Source organism: Balearica regulorum, chromosome 2 (genome assembly GCF_011004875.1).
Source record: "Balearica regulorum gibbericeps isolate bBalReg1 chromosome 2, bBalReg1.pri, whole genome shotgun sequence".
Classification (NCBI taxonomy): Eukaryota; Metazoa; Chordata; class Aves; order Gruiformes; family Gruidae; genus Balearica; species Balearica regulorum.
In genome coordinates this window covers 101,366,070-101,385,197 of record NC_046185.1, presented here as the reverse complement: position 1 = coordinate 101,385,197, position 19,128 = coordinate 101,366,070, and the positions used below count along the sequence as shown (strand labels likewise).

The 19,128-nt window shown below is 37.9% G+C and overlaps 1 protein-coding gene across 6 annotated transcripts in view; it reads right to left on the bottom strand.

Annotated features, from left to right (window-relative positions):
* Positions 1–19,128, bottom strand: part of CDKAL1 (CDKAL1 threonylcarbamoyladenosine tRNA methylthiotransferase) — a 441,944-nt gene that overhangs the window by 354,580 nt on the left and 68,236 nt on the right. For all 6 annotated transcript variants that reach the window (XM_075745163.1, XM_075745164.1, XM_075745166.1 and 3 more), the window contains one exon: positions 11,163–11,247. In XM_075745163.1, the coding sequence (XP_075601278.1) occupies positions 11,163–11,247 (85 nt within the window). The remainder of the gene's footprint in view (positions 1–11,162; positions 11,248–19,128) is intronic.

Below are 19,128 nucleotides of genomic sequence, written 5' to 3'. Positions count from 1 at the left end.
CAAAACCCACATTTGTTGGTGAGGACAAGTTTAGATCATGTTGACCTCTGCATTAATCCTGCTACAGCAAGTTTCTGCCTGCTTTTCTGTGCTCCCTCCCTAGGAAAAGCTGGGCCTGCTAGGCCAACAGCCAACATGCAGGTAATTAGATAAATATTCAAAGCTATCAACCACCTGCTTCCAGCACTCAAGACATTAACCTTTGCTGCTCAATTCACCTGTCCTGAAATGGTAAAACAAAACACCTGTTAACATAGGGGGTCATATAATACACAAAACACTGATTCTGTAAAGCTCATATAACCCATCTTAAAACCAGCTAACAAGAGCTCCTCTTCATATTACTGAACCATACCCTTTTATCACTCTAATGTTCATCATATACTTTTTCTATATACTTGTGGGTGAAAGGTCTCTGGTTTTCCCCATCTTAAAGACATCTCTCAATCTCCACTGCTTAAAAGGACTTTCATAATGAAACTTTTAAAACAGCAGTGATCGTTTAGCATGGAAAGTTTTATTTTCAACTTAGCCCAATACCTGTCCCATTGAAAAGTAAAGAGTTAGCCTTGCTAGAACCAAAAATCCTTTTTAAAAAAGGGAAGCAGAATCAATTTGCTGTTCTCCAGCAGCTTGCTGAAAATGTTCTGATCTACTAGATACATGTTCAGAAAAGCAAGAAAAAAACCCCAACTTCATGCCAAAGCCCTTTTCACCTCTTGTGACTGTACTTTCTGTATGCAAGTAAAGCAAACCAAACCATCTGGAGCTCTGTCCTGATCCTGTCCCACATTGTTTCAATGGGCCTCAATTAATATTATGTCCTCTCTCAGTAATGCTATGACATATTTGAGGCAAATCTAAAATGTCATAGTTTCTCACACACTTATTAGTGCTAGAGCAATTAATTAGGTTACCTTCCATGAGAAAGAAAGAAGAAATCTCCCAACAGAACAGAGATGAATGTCAGGTGGCAAAGGAAGCAAGAACCCCAACTGCACACCCCCAAATTAACTGCAAACCAGAAAGTTCAGCTACAGTAATGCACTACTCGTCTCAGTAAGACACAGGTAAGTCACAGATATTTTTCCTAGGAAAAGAAAGTACATCTAGCCTACTGTTTGAAGTCATATAAAATCCCACACTACAATGTCTCAGACTCCTTCCGTTTCCAGTAGTCCTCCACTATGTCACCACCATCTGATCACAAGCTCTTAATGAACCATCATCAGCTTGCTTTGCTTTAGCAAATGCAGCAGGAGAATTTTCCACCTGCAGCCATTCTGAATTACAAACCCAGTAATATTCTAATTCCACTCCACCATTCACATCCCTTAAATTTATATACACAAAGGTGGACTTTATTGTTTTCCACACCCTAACACAAACTAGATTTTTTAAAATTTTTATTTAGTAGCCTGTTTTTTAAAGTGCAAACAAACAGAAAACACTATGACTAGGAAGGACAAACTAGAAGTTAACCTGCTAATCTGAAATGTGAGTTTAATCGAGGCAGGAATTTCAACCAATGCTTAGAAACATGCTTGCTTTTTTTTTTTTTTTTTTTTTAAAATGCTTTCCATGCAAATGCCCGTAATGAAAGACCAAATTCCTCCCATCCCTCAAAAAGCCTCTTCTGGAAAGCCCTTTGGTAAGAAAACATACACCTGAAACTTCTAGTCCAAGATGGTGCCTCCATCTCCCTGATCATTTCTATTATCTGACCCTGGTCTGGGCAAAGAGGGGACAGCCAGCGCTAAGAGCCCAACAGCAACGTCACATCCCCAAAGCACTCATATGACAGAACAGCAAGAGAAACACAGAGAAAGCCTGATACCCACTTTTGCTAATTTTATTAAATTTGTTTGGTTGAAGAGGATTACTAAAATTACGCAATTTGACCAAGTCTGGGAAGAGGGAAGGAAGAAATGTTTTGTCTTTCAACTAAAGATAACATCAGCTATGCAGTCTAAAGAGAATTAGATCCCTTTTTTAGTGTTGCTCATTTTCCTACAGCAGGTTTCAGACAGTTAATCACACATGCAAGTTCTATAGCTGCGTCTCCCTTTTGGTTGATGAGGAGAAGGGTGGAAGTGTTACTCCACAGACTACCTGCGGAGCTGTACTTTCCAAATCAGAAGCCTTCCTTGTTTACCCATATCACTGAAACATAGTAGATTTGCATTTGTTTGCAAAGAAAAGTGTATCTTGTATGTTTAGCGATGAACTTAACTGACTTTCAAATGTCTGTAAATGCTGCTTGTAACGCACCGGTGGTCCAGGACCCTACATAGCTGGGGACCTGTAACTACAGCCCAATCAAAAAGTTCAAGAATAGATATACGAAGTCATAAAACAGAGTTGGCTTCTCAAGTCCTGGTAATACTTTCAAATGGCAATCAAATATACATCAGTCCCTAATGATCTGGCTCAAGGCTTAAAGAGTACCTAAACACTAAGTAGTCCCTTAAAGCACCCAAGGCTTAATAAGCAGTTTAGAACTAAAGGCACTGAGCTAACCAACCTCTCAAAGTATCGGTATCATGGAGTACTTAAAATAGTCCCAAACATGTTCATGCTGAAGTCAAAAGGTTTCCAGTATAGTGTTTAAAAGTTGATTTTAACAGGCCCTGTTCTTGTCCCTTTTTTTTTAAACCTTGTTAAATACTAAAGTGCACACAAGTTTATAACCCAGGCTTTTGCAAATCTCTGCAAAACGCAGCCATGTAACACATGTAATCACAAGCAGTCCATAATCCTTTTTATCTTCTAAAAACCATACAATGGAAAACACTCAGTTCTATATGGTCTGCTTTTTCTCTGCATTTTATAACATCATGTCAAGCAGCTTTTAACATTCTCTTTTATGGCAGAGATGGGTGCAAGAAAAGGAATGCACTCAAATGCAGCAAAAAACCTTCCACTAACAAACATCACTTAAATCACAGAATCCTTCACCTACAGCTATGTTTTCCATCAACCTAAGACAATGAAAGCAAAAAAAATAAAAACCAAACAAACTTACCAGATTGTTAAGTTTTTAAATGAAGACTTCCAGTTCAATAATTTTTTGTTCTAAACACACAACATATATATGTAAAAATGTACAAATCTGTAGCATTTTTAAGCCAGAGAGCACAATGCTACGCTCCATAGTAAAGCTTAACCAACTATATAACAATGAAACTGGCATTGCTCAGGGTGAGAAATGTTAACTAGTAAAAAGAACATAAAAATAAAATTAATTGTAGTGTTTTGTAATACGGATGAGCATAGCTACACAAAAAAAAAAAAAATGAAATCTTAATGCTGAAGTAGAAAACCCTTCTAGAAATTTTGCCAGAAAAATGCTGAACCTCAAAAAAAAAATCATCCAAACGCAAGAGAAGTATTCGGTGTTTTCAACGAGTTAATTTGTACACTTTATATCAAAAAGTAGAGTGCTTTCTAAAAACATTAAATCATTTATTTATTTAACAGAATGGGCTATGTTATGCTACAAAATTAATTTTAAAACTGATTTTGGTTAACAGTGTGTGATTGCTGACATCTTTACAGATCTCCCATGACTGTAAAAATGTAAGCATTGCGCATCAATCTATCCCAACCAAGGCTTTGATGAAGCCAGAGTGTAGCAGTCACCTAAGCTTCTCTGGTTGTTCTTAGAGAACTGTGATTTAAAATTCTAGTTAATAGAGTTATAGCCTCCATTCAAAACTAAGTAACTCCTATTAACTGGGGAAGATGTTTCTCTTGCACAGTGAATATGACCTGTATCTTGAATACAAGCATTTCCTCAATCTATGAGCACGTGAGCCTTTTATCATGGCAAAATGATAAGATTTTCATCGATATCATCTAGACTAAATTAGAGAGCTTGAGCAAGAAGGAATGTTATTGGCAACTTCACTTAAAAAACTTAAAGTGCCAAGTTTCCTCCCACCTGATGAAGCTTGTTCCGCAATCATTTTTACTGCAGAGAATCCAGCTCTTCCCCAGATTTCTTCAATACAAGAAGAGTGGAAAACAGCAGAACTGCTAGCTATGGTTCTCAATGCTGTCCTGTTGCCTTAAGTACTCGGGCACAAACACTTAAAGTCATGGCAACACACTATTTCTGTAAAATGCAACAAACAGCAAGGCTATGACGCTCATGTCAGAAATGTAGTGGAATTGATCGTCTTACACTAACAGGATCTATAAAATAAAGAGCTCTGAAATTCTTATGTTTTCTCTTACAGAGGTACTTCACAGCTTGAACTTTACTGTAGGAACAGTACAAACAAGTGTAAATCACAGTCTATTTTTACACTGGAAACATATTAGTAAAAGCAAAAAGCTTAATGCTGCTTTGAAGAAAGTGGTAACACTGTTCTAATTCAGTGTGCAATTTTTGGTTTTGCATAATTTCCAAAATTCATCATACAAGTTACATTCACAAATGTTAACAAAGAAACAAAAGCAGCAGAAAGTTATTCTTATCTCTTATCTCTGAACAAGCTTTTGTATTTCTTAAAGAATAACCTCCTTCTGTACTTAACATCAACACAATTGCATTCAGTGAACAGAAATTCTGCAGCATCCAGAGGCAGTCGTGCCTTTTACTCTTCAACTTAGTCCACTTGGACTGGAGAGCCTTAAACAATTTGCATGGTCTAAGACTGAAGTCATATTGAACTACCATTTCAACAAATTCTGCAGGTTTGGATGCTCCTTCTAGCATAAAAGTGAGATCACACACATAGTGTTTATTCATGAATTGGTGAAAACCGAAGCAAGGACGGAACTGGAAGCCACACAGTGCTACTTCAGTGCTAAAAGCCCTCGTATTTCTGTCACAACTCATAGCTATCAGAAAGAAAAGGGTTGAATACACACTGGAGTGTGCCTTAAAGTGAATGCCGTAACATATAGGTAAGAGAATATATGTTAATGTTATATATTAATTATATATAGTAACAAAGATTATTATAGTGGTCAACTTATGCCATACCATTATAGACAAGCCATGAACACCTCAACAGCAAAACCACATCATACTTCCCAAATGACATCATTCCGGCTATTTCACTAAGAGAGGTGCCAGAATCCTACCCATAATACATGAACCAGCAAGAGAACTATTTAGGAAAAGCCAAAGTCCCAGAACACGAGTAACTTATAATAGCACTCAGGAAAGGATCAAGCAAGGGGGAAAAGATGGCTAGCTAGACACACGCAACAGTCTCTGAATTTTTGGAGGTCATTAGGAAAAATGGGCTACATATCTGAGATGCTCAAAATACTACTAATACTCAAAAAAAGAGTATTAGAGCACACAGAGATCAATGAAGCATGAGAACAAAGAGCAAAGTAACTTTATTTTAAAGGAAGTGAGCTCCTCTAGAACATGCTCTTATGCTTAATTTTCTTCATCAGTCTTAACAGATTTACTGTGGTTTACAGAAGTTAAAGTTAGCAACTTATTGAACGCTTACTCTTGCTGCTGCTAACAGCTAAGTTTTAAGAAGGTTACTCTTGAATAAAATTAATGATAGCAGAAAATGTTAGCTAACAACCTTCTGCCATTGGAGGGGGGGGGGGGGGGGGGAAGACTAAGGAGAGACACTGAAACGAACCATCACAGAACTACCCAACATCCCCAAAAATACATACAGTGACATCTCTCTGGAAGGATGTTAATGATATTTTATTTATTCTTTATTATTTATACTGTTTATAGAACACCTATATACATATACACTCAACTTACATAAGTTAGTCATATTGACAGGCAATCAGGTCCAGAGCTACAATATCATACCGAAACATTATCAGCAAAACAAAGGATGTGATTGACTTTTAAATATAGATTGTAGGCTACCTTTAAAAAACTATTATTTCATTCTAAATTTTAAGGCAAAATAAAGTCAACTTCACAAAATGTTATAAGCAAACATTTAAGAAGTTTTTTAAGTCAATTTAATGTTATTACATACTGTCCTACAGGACTTCAAAACAGAGTAATATCCTAGCTCTGTCCATCCCAAGGGTAAAGCCAGCTCAGATCACAGGACAGGGTGAGGAGTTTTTAAGGCACAGCTGTCCTACCAAGGACAAGCTCCCTCAATGAAATATCTCAAGCACTTTGCTGCCTTTAGTGCAGGAATGCATTCTACAAAGGAATCTTGCTATATTGTGTCTGACTAGTAACCAGAGAAAGAAAATATCTGCCACTATTAAGAGAAATCATGTGAAAGGGAAAACATATCCCATTCCATAAAGTACCTTTAACTTCTGATTAGCTATGCTCAGGATAAAAAAACCCACAAAAAATCAGTACTGACAGAACCAGTTGTGGTAGCAGACAAAAACTACCTCCAGGTAAGGTAAAGGTCCTTGAACCCAACCCACTTGAATGCACTTAATTCCACAAAACTGTATTTGAGGTACTATGTCATTACAGGCTTTAAAAACATTCCAGTCATTCTGTTCAACACGAAACCTTGAACACTGCGTTGTCAGGGGGACTTTCTATATAAATAGTATAGCAACGATATTAATGGTTGTGGTTTAGCTTTGTCTGGGTTTTCTGAACTGTAACTTAAAACTGAAAAATCCTTCTGCTTAAACCAGTGTAGGCAGGCCAGTTAAAAAGCACAAGACCAAGGCAAATTAACTAACAGCTCTCTGGGATTGCAGCCATTCACAGACACTTGAGACTGTTAGAACAGGCCAGGGTAGAGGTATTTCCAGTGGTATGCTTTCCCTGCCAGGGGAATCCACCACTTTAGCAAGAGTTCAATACCACTAGGAAAAAAACCCAACAAAACCCAAAAAACAGTAAAAAACCCACAACAAACTGATTAGAGGGATTCAACACTCCTGGGTCTTTCCAAAAGTTGCTAATTCCCAGGAATGCTCAGCAACTACTTTAGTAAAGCACAATAGGTATATCCATCACCAACCAAAATACAAGCCCTTGACAGAACAAAAGTGCTTCTTTTTCTTTCAGAAAAGAAATTAATTGCATTTCTAAAAGCCTACAAAGCATACCCAAGAATAATCACATCTTTAGGAGGACAAGTAGATCCCTCACAATACATACTGAATTAACCCAAATTAATTATTTTCTTTATAGAAATTAAATTTTAATAAAGATGAGATTTTCTTAAACTAATGTAATGTGTAAGCTTCATGGAGTTCAAAAAAATGGATAGTGCAAAGTCCTGCCTCTGGGGAGGAATATCCCCATGCACCGGGGACAGGCTGGGGCTGACCAGCTGGAAAGCAGCTTGGCAGGAAAGGCCCTGAGGGTCCTGGTGGACACGAAGTTGACCACAAGCCAGCTATGTGCCTTTGTGGCAAAGACCACCAACAACCTCCTGGGCTGCATTAGGTATTGCATCACCCACACATTGAGGGAGGTGATCCTTCCCCTCTGCTCAGCCCTAGTGAGAGCCACAACTGGAGCACTGGGTCCAGTTCTAGGCTTCTCAGTACAGGTGAGACAGGGACAAACTGGAAGGGGTCCAGGGAAGGGCTACAAAGGTAATCAAAGCTTTGGAGCATCTGGCATACAAGCAGAGGCCAAGAGAGCTGGGACTGTTCAGCTTGGAGAAGAAAAGGGTCTGGGAAATCCCATCAAGGTGTATAAACATTCAATGGGGAAAGGGATGGGAGATAGAGGGGGGATGACAGAGCCTGACATTTCACAGTGGTGTCCAGTGACAGAACAAAAGGCAACAAACAAACTGAAATACAAGATACAAAGTTTAAACCTAAGACAACCCCTTTTTACAGCTTCAACACTAAAACAGGTCTCCCAGAGCATTTATGGAGTCTCTTGAAGATACTCAAAATCTGCCCTCACACCGCCCGCAGCTAGCTGCTCTAGCTGGCCCTGCTCTGAGCAGGGTTGAACAAGACAATCTCCAGAGGTCCCCCACAACCTCAGCCATTCTGTGGTTCTGTGCATGGAGTACTATCTATACTATGCTGTTACATCATAGGGAAAGACAAAGGCACGCAACTCATTCATCTCTACATATACCATGTGACAAGTGACTGCTTATCAATCTCACAAGTAACACCACACATCCACACCAGCTCCCATGCCCTTGTCTCCCTCTCCCCCTCTGTACCCCAGGCTCTCGCTTCCCCCTTCCAAGAAGTACATGTTCTCACTTCATAACAACAACAAACTGGAGCCATTTAAACAACAGACCATCTCCTGCTCTTCCTACCCTAAGGTAGGATCCTGCCAAAACCAGCTACTAGCAAATCTTTCATCGCAAGTGTTTTCAGCCACAGGGTTACACGCACTTGTGAATTCTGGGGAGCTAGGGCCGGGCATAATGCATATTCTGTGATACAACACAAAGTATTAAAACAGAACAACAGAGTTACTGCAACATAACTGAGCCCCCCTATACGGAATGGGGACTGTTTCTCTGTGGTGTTCTTTGCCTCACTTCTTAATGTTAGTTTCTTCCTTCTTTTTCCTTGTTCAAGGGATTCATTTTCTTTGCCTAGCTATTTGCTTTACGTGGTTATATTAGTCTTCATGAGATGCTTGATGGAAGTTAACTGCTTTAGTTTATTCTCTTGATTTTCTACTTTTCCTTGAATTAACCTTCATTTTTTTGAAGGATACTAATTATTATTTTTCAAACTCCACCTACTTAATTACACTAGTAATTCTTCATTACTATTGCCTACCTCTGCCTTTAATCTTATTTTAAGATTAACCAACAGAGAATAAAATCTGCACAGGAAAAGCTCTCAATCCCCATCCATAAGCTAATGGACTTTAAGCAACTCTTTGACCTCCATACCCTCACCCAGTCTCAGCAGCTTCAACTTTATTGATACCAAAGAACAGCAGACTACTTCTAATAACTGTAGAAAAAGGCACAAAGATTATATTGTCAGAGGGCTTGTATCAGCTATATACATATCTGCACATCCAATGCAAAGGTTCTGAGAGTTTGGGAGTGGTTTGGTTTTGTTTTTAAAAGAACATGAGATCAAAAAAAGTTGAACCTACAGGACTTCTCGGGTTCTGACACATCCTTTGGCACAGGGTATTAGTGAGGGATCAGCTTCTCAGTCATTCTTTGACCACCAGTGTGAACATACTACTGCTGGTTTGAATTAGTGCCTTTCAAAGTCATATATGCAAGGACAGTTATGTAGCAGAAACTGTTGCAGAGGACAGAGAATAAACAAAACTGAAAGACTTCTCCCATGTGACCTTTCTAATGCTATGTAACACTTTCAGCCTGAAGAATTTTTAATTTGAAAGAATCATCTTACTGTGCCAAGTATTAATTTTTCCACTCAAAGTATGTTTGCTTTGACAATCCACATATTAAATGTTTGATTTGCTACTCAACCAAGAAAAACAAAGATCTCCATAGCTACCAACAAGCTCTTACGATACAATACAATGGCAGTTAGTTTTGTATCACCAATCTTCATGCATTGGGTTTGCTGCTGTAACAAATTCAGGTGTGCTTGGGAGAAGTTGTGTTCTTCACAGACAGAAGCTTTCCTCACTACTGTAAAACCCAGATGCAGTAGTATTTGCTTTTTTCTGAGACAGAACTGAAAGATTAAACATCCTCCAAGTCCCATGAAAGAGCACCCACATATGGTTCCATCCCCTACATTTAAGGAACATTATAAAAAATGGTTAGAAACAACAACAAAAGTTGTCCTTCTCCATAACTAGACACTGCCGGATCTGAGAGTAGAGAACAAATGATCCATGCTACACCAAAGGAGTGACCCTCAGCAAAGAGAAGAAATGGAGAACAACCAGAGTATCTGTGGATCAGATAGTAAGTAAGGAAAGAAGAAGTAAGGAAAAAGGAATAAACCCAAGCTACAATAACATCAGGCTCATTAGCAGAACAGCAACAGAAACATGAAGTTCAAAGAAATATTTTTGGTCATTTGCTTTTAGTTAGACCCTCTTTCTTAACCAGCTCTATTCTCCTGGTTAAAGGACACACACCATACCACATAAATTCTGGCATAGGATTAGTAAAATAAAAAGATGGCCACAACTGAACTGGAAAAGATCTTGTCATCAGTTCTGTTGGCCAACACTCACTAGATGGAAGTATTCTGGGAATAGCTTTTTGGTTGGCTTTTTTTTCTGGCAACAATAAAAAAAGCCAAAAAGCCAGTCTCGCTACCGAGGGCAATACCAGCACTCAAGAAGTCAAGCCCTCTGAGGGGTGGAGGAAGCTTCTGCTGTGCCACCTACTGTGGGCAAACGGTCTCCATTCCAGGTTACAGTCCCAGGATGCTGTTATTAACTCCACCACTACAAGTAGATAGTTTACGTCCAGCTTCTCTCTCCTCTCTACCTTCCTGAGCATGCCAACTGCTTGCAAAGAACTATGTTTTTCTCACCAAAATGGATTTCAAACATTAGTCCATCTGCAGTGCGTCATGCTAAACAAACGACTGCATAAATAGCCACACTTGTTTAGTACAGGTAAAAACTAAAGAAACACACCACAATATTTATTTACACAGGGCAATGACAGCTGTAAGTGTATAGGTTTTCCAGTTACTCTCATCATAACTGTACTTCTGCAGAAGTCAGGTAGAAGTCACTACCTGACTATATAAAATACTACCATGTCGTATTTTTCAACATCATTGAAATATTACAGAGACATAAAACACATTCTTCACAAGACTTCTATTATAGGCTAATCAGTTCAACTTGTAAGAAAATGTACAGGGAAACAGCTATTTTAAGTATGTGCCTGATATCCTTTTAATTAGGAGCACCTCATTATGTAAAATTTAAGGAAAAACGAAACAGCCTAACAATTCACACTTCTGAAAAAAACAAATGTTCAACTCTTCAGAAGAATATTACAACATTGTCTTGAAAAGTGATACAGAAGCCCCTATCTAAACAGGTTAGCAGTTCTCCTAAATAAGTGTATTGATAATGATTTGCAAGTTAGAGCTAATTAAAAAAAATACACTGCATCTTACAAATCCCTTCTAGAGAATTCACCATCATAACACTCAAACTCAGCATACTTCTTGCTCTAAAACACAAAATTACTTCTAGATTGAAAATATGCAGCTTTCGACATTGAAACATGCAATACTTATTGATAATTAAGTATCTTTTTAGGGAAACAACTTACTTGATTGAGTTTCTGAAGTGGTCCTCAGCAGGATTTTTTACTGTACAACTGTTCAGCAACCATAAATCTGCTTCAGCAGAGTTGTCTAGAAGACAGAAAGATACAAACCTGGGTTAAGAATTATCCAACCTGCCAACTCTTACTTTATATCCTATAAAAAAAGATCAAACTTAGCCATTATAAGTTGACTATTTCCAAAATTACTTTATATTCACCTTTTAAAACAATTCTTGGAAGGGTTTTTTGTTCGTTCGTTGTTTGTTGTTTTGTGGTTTAGAAAAAAACAAAAACCACGCAGGAGCATTTCCATTAAACTTTTTTTTTTTTTCCAAAGGAAGAACAAACAGTTTTCTCATTTACCAGCTGAGATGACACTAGGTTGCACATCATGGAAAACAAAGTTAAGAAAAATGGTCGCTACCCCCAAAAATGCATACTCCCCAGAAAGATCTGGCCTACACAAAGGCAAAAAGATGACCAAAATGAACAAAGGTGCTTTTAAAATTAATTAAATGGTCAACAAAAGCAGGTTTCACTAACAAAACAAAATCCCTGCTTCAGCTCTACTGTGAACTAGTACTACAAAAGAGACAAATCAGAATTTATAAAACATGAATCTCTACTAAAGAGAAAAGTCAATATAGCTAATTTGGAAAGAAACATGCATATTTCTAGTTCAGATTATATCTTAGTTATGGCATAATTATATTTCAGCAATTTTCAGACAAAAGATATTTATGCAACAAATATCTGCCTCCATTCAGATAAGCACGCAATTTTCTTCAAGAGCCAAACCTTTTTGTGTGTTCACAACCTATTGATATCTAAATGGAATAACAGAACTGAATCTCAGAATTATCTCTGGAAGAACATAAATAAACTCTAATCCTGTAAAAACATGACCTATAGCACAGAACTACTAGCATAGTTATTTTTCTTGTGACGTTAGAGCTTCTTTTTGCAAATAAAGGAATGAAGATAATCCATCTCAAATATTCAAGTGTTCTGGCATTCATCAGAATAGCTTGTATCAATTTGGATAAGAAAATTTGTGGCACTCTTGCTACTATTTAGTACATCCTGAGTATTGAAGTATTGACTGAGGTATCTTCAAATAACATGAGCCAATGAACAACGAATTGAGCAAACCCATCATTTTTGGGATGCCTTATTTGAATTGACATCTTGTTAAAGCAGAAGCAAGCTTGCAAAGATGTAAGCATGTTTCCATATACGCTCATGGTGAATGTATCCACATAGGCGTGAATATCCTTTTCACCCATATAGATACTTAAGACTCTGAACACTAAAAGTGAAAAATCTTTCCTTCTGTCTCACTGCCACTTCCTCCAAAGAAATGATCCTTTACAATTAACTATCAGTCGCTTAACCTAGGAAGCAAGTAAAATGAAAATAACACATAAAACAGCAACTGAAATATATACTTATGTTAAATAAAACATTCAGAAGGTTTCTAATCTTTATTAATAGAGGTTACACCATTAACTTGGATCAAACCCTGGCCTCTTATATGATCGTGAAAGGCTACAAAGGAGTCATCAAAAAGATTCAGGCCTTTAGCTATTTTAAATATAAAGCGAATTTACCAAGATCTGACCCCATCTTGACAGGTTGGGAAAAAATTCAATTTTAGTCTATACAGAAGTCAAAACAAAAATGGAACAAGTCAAAGAATCTCTTCTCCAACCCAGGCTACATGAAACAATGTTTTCAGACTAATGAACATACTATTACTGTTAGAAAGATAGTTATAGGTAAAAAAAAAAAATTATTAGGAATGAGGTATGGAAAAGCAAAGAAAGGTACAGTTTCAAAATCAGGAAAAGAGTGAACTCCTGGCCTAGTCAAATTCACCAAACAGAAAAACACACACATTTTTAGAACAGTTTTCCAATAACACTGCCAAAATTTTGTATTTCTTACTCTTTTCAGCAGCATAAAATGCTTATAAATTCAGCTCCACACCCATAACATCCACCTGAGAATCAGAGCGGGGAATTAAATAACAAGAGGCCAACATTGTAAGTCAGACAGGAGGCCGAGAATACATTTAGTAGACAAGAGTTTCCAAGGCAGTCATACATCACTGTAGAGCATAGCAATTTTCAAGAGATGTCTTTATTGAGAATAGAGATGCCTTAATGCAGAGAACACCAATTCTGGCCTTGGTTTCAGTTTCTCCTTGTACTGTGGTTTCCATGTGTGAAGGAAGAGAGAACCTCACTGACAATATTTCTACCCTAAAGCAAAAATAAACCCCCCTTCTTCAAAACAGCATTGGAAAAACTAAGGCATTTAAGTTTAGACAGACCTTACATGCTAATCCAACAGGAATCACTTCACACAACAATTTGGATTCCAGGCTATTAATATATTAGCTCCTTGATTGGGAGTCTGAGGGACAACTGCAACACTTGCAAGTATTTTACACATAGAAAAAAAATCTCCCAGACAGATTCAAATTCATTCCTTCACAGGTTTCACCCTCTGTAGAACAGAAGGTGCAGAATAAAGGCTTCTGCAGAATAGTCTTCTGAGCAGTTTTGGGAAAAGGAGTCTCATTAATGTACACATCTAAAAATCATTTTTAAAAAAAGAGAAGTGTAGCAGAGGCTTGTCATCTCCTTATAGCAATAGTATTATTTTATCATATTCAGTTGTTCTATTTCTATATTTATTTTTTAATCTTTTTTCTTATTAACACTCATTCTCTCTCATACAGACATATTTACATACAAGTTTTTATTATGTATACATAAATACACACAGACACATCTATGAGTTATATGATTTATTAATAAGAGTTCATACCACAACTCTTCAAAACAATAACTGAATTTTCTTAGTTCTTTACTGCACTGTTCATACATAAAAGAATAATAGATGCACTGGCACAGATTCACCATGACCTACTGTATTTTCCTCAAGCAAATTTCAGTTTAAAAAAAAATATTTACCAACAGGGCATTTTTGGATCAGGTTGCAGGAAAATTGCACATTTACAACATTGTGGGGGCAACTTGTCAGTGGTTGCGTTTCACTTTCAGAACTTCTGATGCACGAACTTACACTAAATGCTGGAACAAACATGGACCAAACCACCAGACTGGAGTTGGCATGTATAAATAAGATCTTGAGGCTTCATAATTACTAAATATTAAGTAACATAAGGGGTAAAGGTTCTTTATTCGGGGCAGAGGGATTGGAGGGATTGGCTACATGCATATATACATATATATATACACACACAAACACACACACATGCCTTTTCCAACTCCAGACTCCACCTTGTGAGGTCACAGTGAAGCTGGGATTCATTCATTCAGCAGGTTGATGCCCTCTGTCCTCAGAAACCTCCATTAGACCGTAAGGTTTTGGAGAATCCTCCAAAATTTCAGCAAAGAACAGAAGCTTGTGTTTGGGAACCCTCACAGATCTGACTGAAAAGGCCAATCTAACCTTTGCAGAAGGCTTTCCAGTAAGTCCTACATACTGTGATAGGCAAAATTGAAGAACCGTAAGCATGGTGAACATCAGTTACAGTACTGAATATAAGACATAGGTGTCCTTTTCTATATCCTGCAACAAACTTCTCTAAGGGGATCTTCTTCCTTCAACTTTTTTTCCGTATATTCAGCCTAATGGTACTTTTTAAATGATGATATTTTGCTGATGACTATTTTTTTATCAACTACTTAAACAGTTTCCTGTATGTTAAGACATTTTTTGAAAAAAAGTTGTGTCAAATCAGCATTGTATTACACGCTCAAAAACACAGCTCAAAACCATGGCCTTTTTGCATTGTGACATCTTTTCCATAAAAGAAAGGCTACACTGGCAGTAAACCACAAAGTCTATCATACTCTCTGCAAAACAACATAGAGTACAAAGAAACTGAAAGGTCATGGAAACTTCTGAACACTTCACTTAATTGGGAAGCTCTGGAAAACATGAATTGGCTGTATTATGCAATACTAAGAGGATAAAATGGCAAGAGTCTGAAACATCAGTATACCTACAGAGGAAAAAAATATTTACAATTCTTTTCTAACTAGCATTTTTGGGTTTGTTATCATTTTAGAAATCATAAATCAGCAGAACTTCTTAAGAAGGCTGCAGTAATACTATCAGTTGAAAATTAAACAATTGACTTGGTTTTGCCCTGGTGTTTTAACTAAAGTCTTCTTTCTTTCAATTCTTTTTCCAAAACTTTGTTTTCTTCCAATTCCCGCCAAACCACATCTCCTTGAAAAATCAAAACACACACAGAGCACTGAAGTAGAAGAAACAGATAGTGAAGCCCTAAAAGAATAGTCTTTCTTTACTTTCTTCGGTACATCACTCCTGTCTGCACTGAAACTGCTACCAGATTTGCTCAGCACTGCTTGCTCGCTCAAAAAAGTGACTCATAATTTGTATGACATCCTTTTAAATCCTGTACATCAGTCTGTGTAACTTGAATCTGAAAGATCTTTCTCTATAATCACAAAAGGCTCTCCCATGGCCTTTTCCTCCAGCTCTCCTTACCCTGTTCCTAAGCTCTCTGCAAGTCTTCCTTCTCACCCTTTCTGATCTTCCTTTACTTCTAATTCTCTTGCACAACAGATATACCTCCAGTTTCTCTGTTGTCATTTGCTGTATTCTGGCCTCTGTTCCCACTGATGGGCCCCCCCATTAATGCTTTGTCCTGTGCATTCACACTTCCAAAAGAGCCCTGCCCGCTTCCCTTGATCCCCCGCTTGGCATTTTATGCTCTCAGGAACACCCAAGTTCATATCTGGAGCATGTGCTCACAACTGGACTCCATGTGAACCATCTCCCCCAAAAAAGACACAAAAATCTAAACATGAGGACATCTCACAGCCAATTACATCTTGACTGGAACAAAGTTACCAAACTTCTTATTTTCTTTCAACATCCCTGTGTCACAGAAACCCGCTCTTACGCCCTGGGTTACTGAAATTAGGTGCTGGTACATTTAATGATTTCTTGGGCCACTGGGCATCCAGGGACCTCAGCAAGTATTGGGCAAGAATCTCTTTCATAAATATTAGTTCAGAAATGCTGCGAGTCATCAGTGCAGATGGAAGGTACCTCTTCCTCTGGGGGAATTAAGTTCAATTATTTGTTTCTAGACAATAGGCTTTGCTTGGCAGAGAAAAAGTAGACAACAAGGTTGAGAAGAACAGGAGAAAGCAAATTTCTTTTTCTTTTTTTTTTTTTTTTTTTTGCTTTTTGCTTTCCAGACCTTTCCTTGGCACACAAAATAGTTACCATTTGCTAGTTCTCAATATTTTCTATCAGATATAGTTAACTATCAACTTTCATATAACATGTCTTACAGAAAAGATTCCAAACAAAAAAAGCACTTTCCCTTTGTCTGCTCCCTCAACAGCAACTACAAATCAAAACCACAACTTATCATGAACTTCCAGATGGCATTTGTTTGAAATCTCGGAGCCACATTATCAGTTCCCACTTCTGAAGACCTACCATGCGTTTACCAATGACACAAAACACTCCAATGCATGCTGGAAGTACTAACTTTGCAGATTGCCAATGTCTTTCAAAACAGTCCCACTCGTCTCTTAGCAGCAGCATTATGATGTAAAATATAAGAGGGTCAACTTGATTGCAACATGACTTCTGTTTTCTCATTGGATTTCTGAGATACTCTGGTCATAACAACTTACTTCATCCACAGTTAATGAAAATACAACAACTTGGTTCACCCTGCGAATACGTTATTTAAAGCTCCATAAGGAAAGACAGGCTGCTTATCAAATCAGACAATGTGGACAGGTTTCCATTAAAAAAGTAATTCTCCCATCATGCCTCTTGCCCTAATTTAAACTGCAAATATGCAAAGTTGCTATTTTTATTCCCTATTAACATTTCCATTACTGAGATAATTGCACAAGTAAGCTTTTCTGTTTTCTCCTGGTTTTAAGACATCAAGTATTTTTAGTAAATTCATTCTTGAGTGAGTAGACATCTCAACAGCAGCTACTGCTGGACTACAGACAGGTTTTATAAAGCCTTCCAGATCAGGATCGCTGTGTCCACTATCAAAGGACATTTCTCTCTGTCCAGAACCAAAACAGAGGTGCACAGGGACTGTCCACTGAAGACATCACATGAGTAGGAACTGAGCATGTTTGAACACATACAATCTAGCTAGCTCAACTAAGGGGAGGGGGGAAAAATAAAAACCAATAATGCACTATTTACTGGATTCAAAATACTACCTGTTAAATCCTTGCCTCTCCCTTTCAGTATGATAGACAAAAACCTCAATTTTATTTACTGATGTGTACTTTCATGTCTGTCTGTGACATTTCTAAAAAAAATATTGGTTTATTTCCAGTCACCGCTGAAAGCCCATTCCAAAATAAGAAGTGTACTGTAACACACCTCTCTTTTCAGCTGTTTAGGTGGCAGCACGCAGCTGGTGGGACAAACTACTGAACTACCAGCTGGTCACCCATTCGATCTATTTGCCATCAGGAAGCTTGCCTTATCACTCCCTCCAAACAACCTCAAATTCAAAATATAGTAAGTTGGTGGCTGGAGTTAGCCGAGGCCAGCAGAACAGCTTATGGAGTCTGCTGCTATCACTAAAACTAAGTGCAACTTTGAGGTTACTCAGAAGATATGTTTTAACTAGAACTTGAAAAAATACAACAGCTGAACCCTTAAACTAATATCGATATATTTATAAATAATGCAGACAAAATAATCTGTATTTCAGAGCATGCACGTTAACAGAATCTGTCAGGCCTGGCCACAGGTGTACTGAACACAGGACACGGCACAGAAGAAAAGGCACATGAAAGAACAAATTTTGCTTCAAAACATTGACCGATAAACTTTACATTCCCCTTCTACTGTGTGACCATCGGTAGCACATAGTCTTATTTGCACTGGGATTTTGAAGTGAGTAATCCATTCTCTAAATACCTTCCATCCCTGGTCTAGACACAGCACAGGCTGCAGCCTGGGTCCTAGATGATCCTTGGAGTAAGCCACCTTTTTCTCCCACTTTCCACACACCTAAGTCAGACTTACAGGCTACTCCAGCTGTACTCCTACTTGGAGCAGTCCAGGGTCTTGCACTGCAGCACTCAGACACACAGAGCTGGGTAGGAAGGCTTCAGCCCACCCATCCTTAGTGACACCTAAGCTGCACAAAGTCATGAAATGGATAATTAAGATAATTTAAAGATTTACTGTGTAACAAAGGCAAGAGTGCAATTAGTTTATAACTTCCATTTCAACTCCTCCTGCAATGTCCAGCTGATTTTTCTGCCTGTTTACCCAGCACAGACAACAGGAATTGACAGTTATTTTGCTAGTTTGTTCATATTCTCTAACTCACTAAATTTTCCACGCATTAAGGCACCTAAATATACTTGAGGCTGTAAAAAGATTTAGGTTTAAAAAGGGTAAAACTAGAAATGTTTCTTTTTGAAGAGCAGAAGGTAATTACAATCTAAAATTGCAGGAACCACAGGCCATTTCAGTAATTTCCTTTCAATTTTTTCTCCATTTGAATGTTAACTTTCCTAAACCCACAGCCATCACCACATCTACAGCCATTGAACATCTGCCTCATACTTCTTCCAATCAAGAAAGGGATTGGTCATTTCCACGTCTTATCTGCTTGCTATCTTTGTTGATCGGAAAAACCCCACATAGTTCAGTTATATCCGTCTTCCACTCTGGGTACAGTGCTGTGTGCCATAAACATTTGAATTTGTGCTGGATTTTATTCTGCATTCTACAGTTCCACTTGTCTTGTCAAACAGCTCCCAGATAGACGTCTTAAAGGAAAGGTATCCCATTTACGAGTATAGACTCACAACCACATTCTAAACAAAGCTTCTTCCAACACGACACGAGCTTATAGGCTACCTTTTTCTCATGGCTCTTTGTTGATATTAAA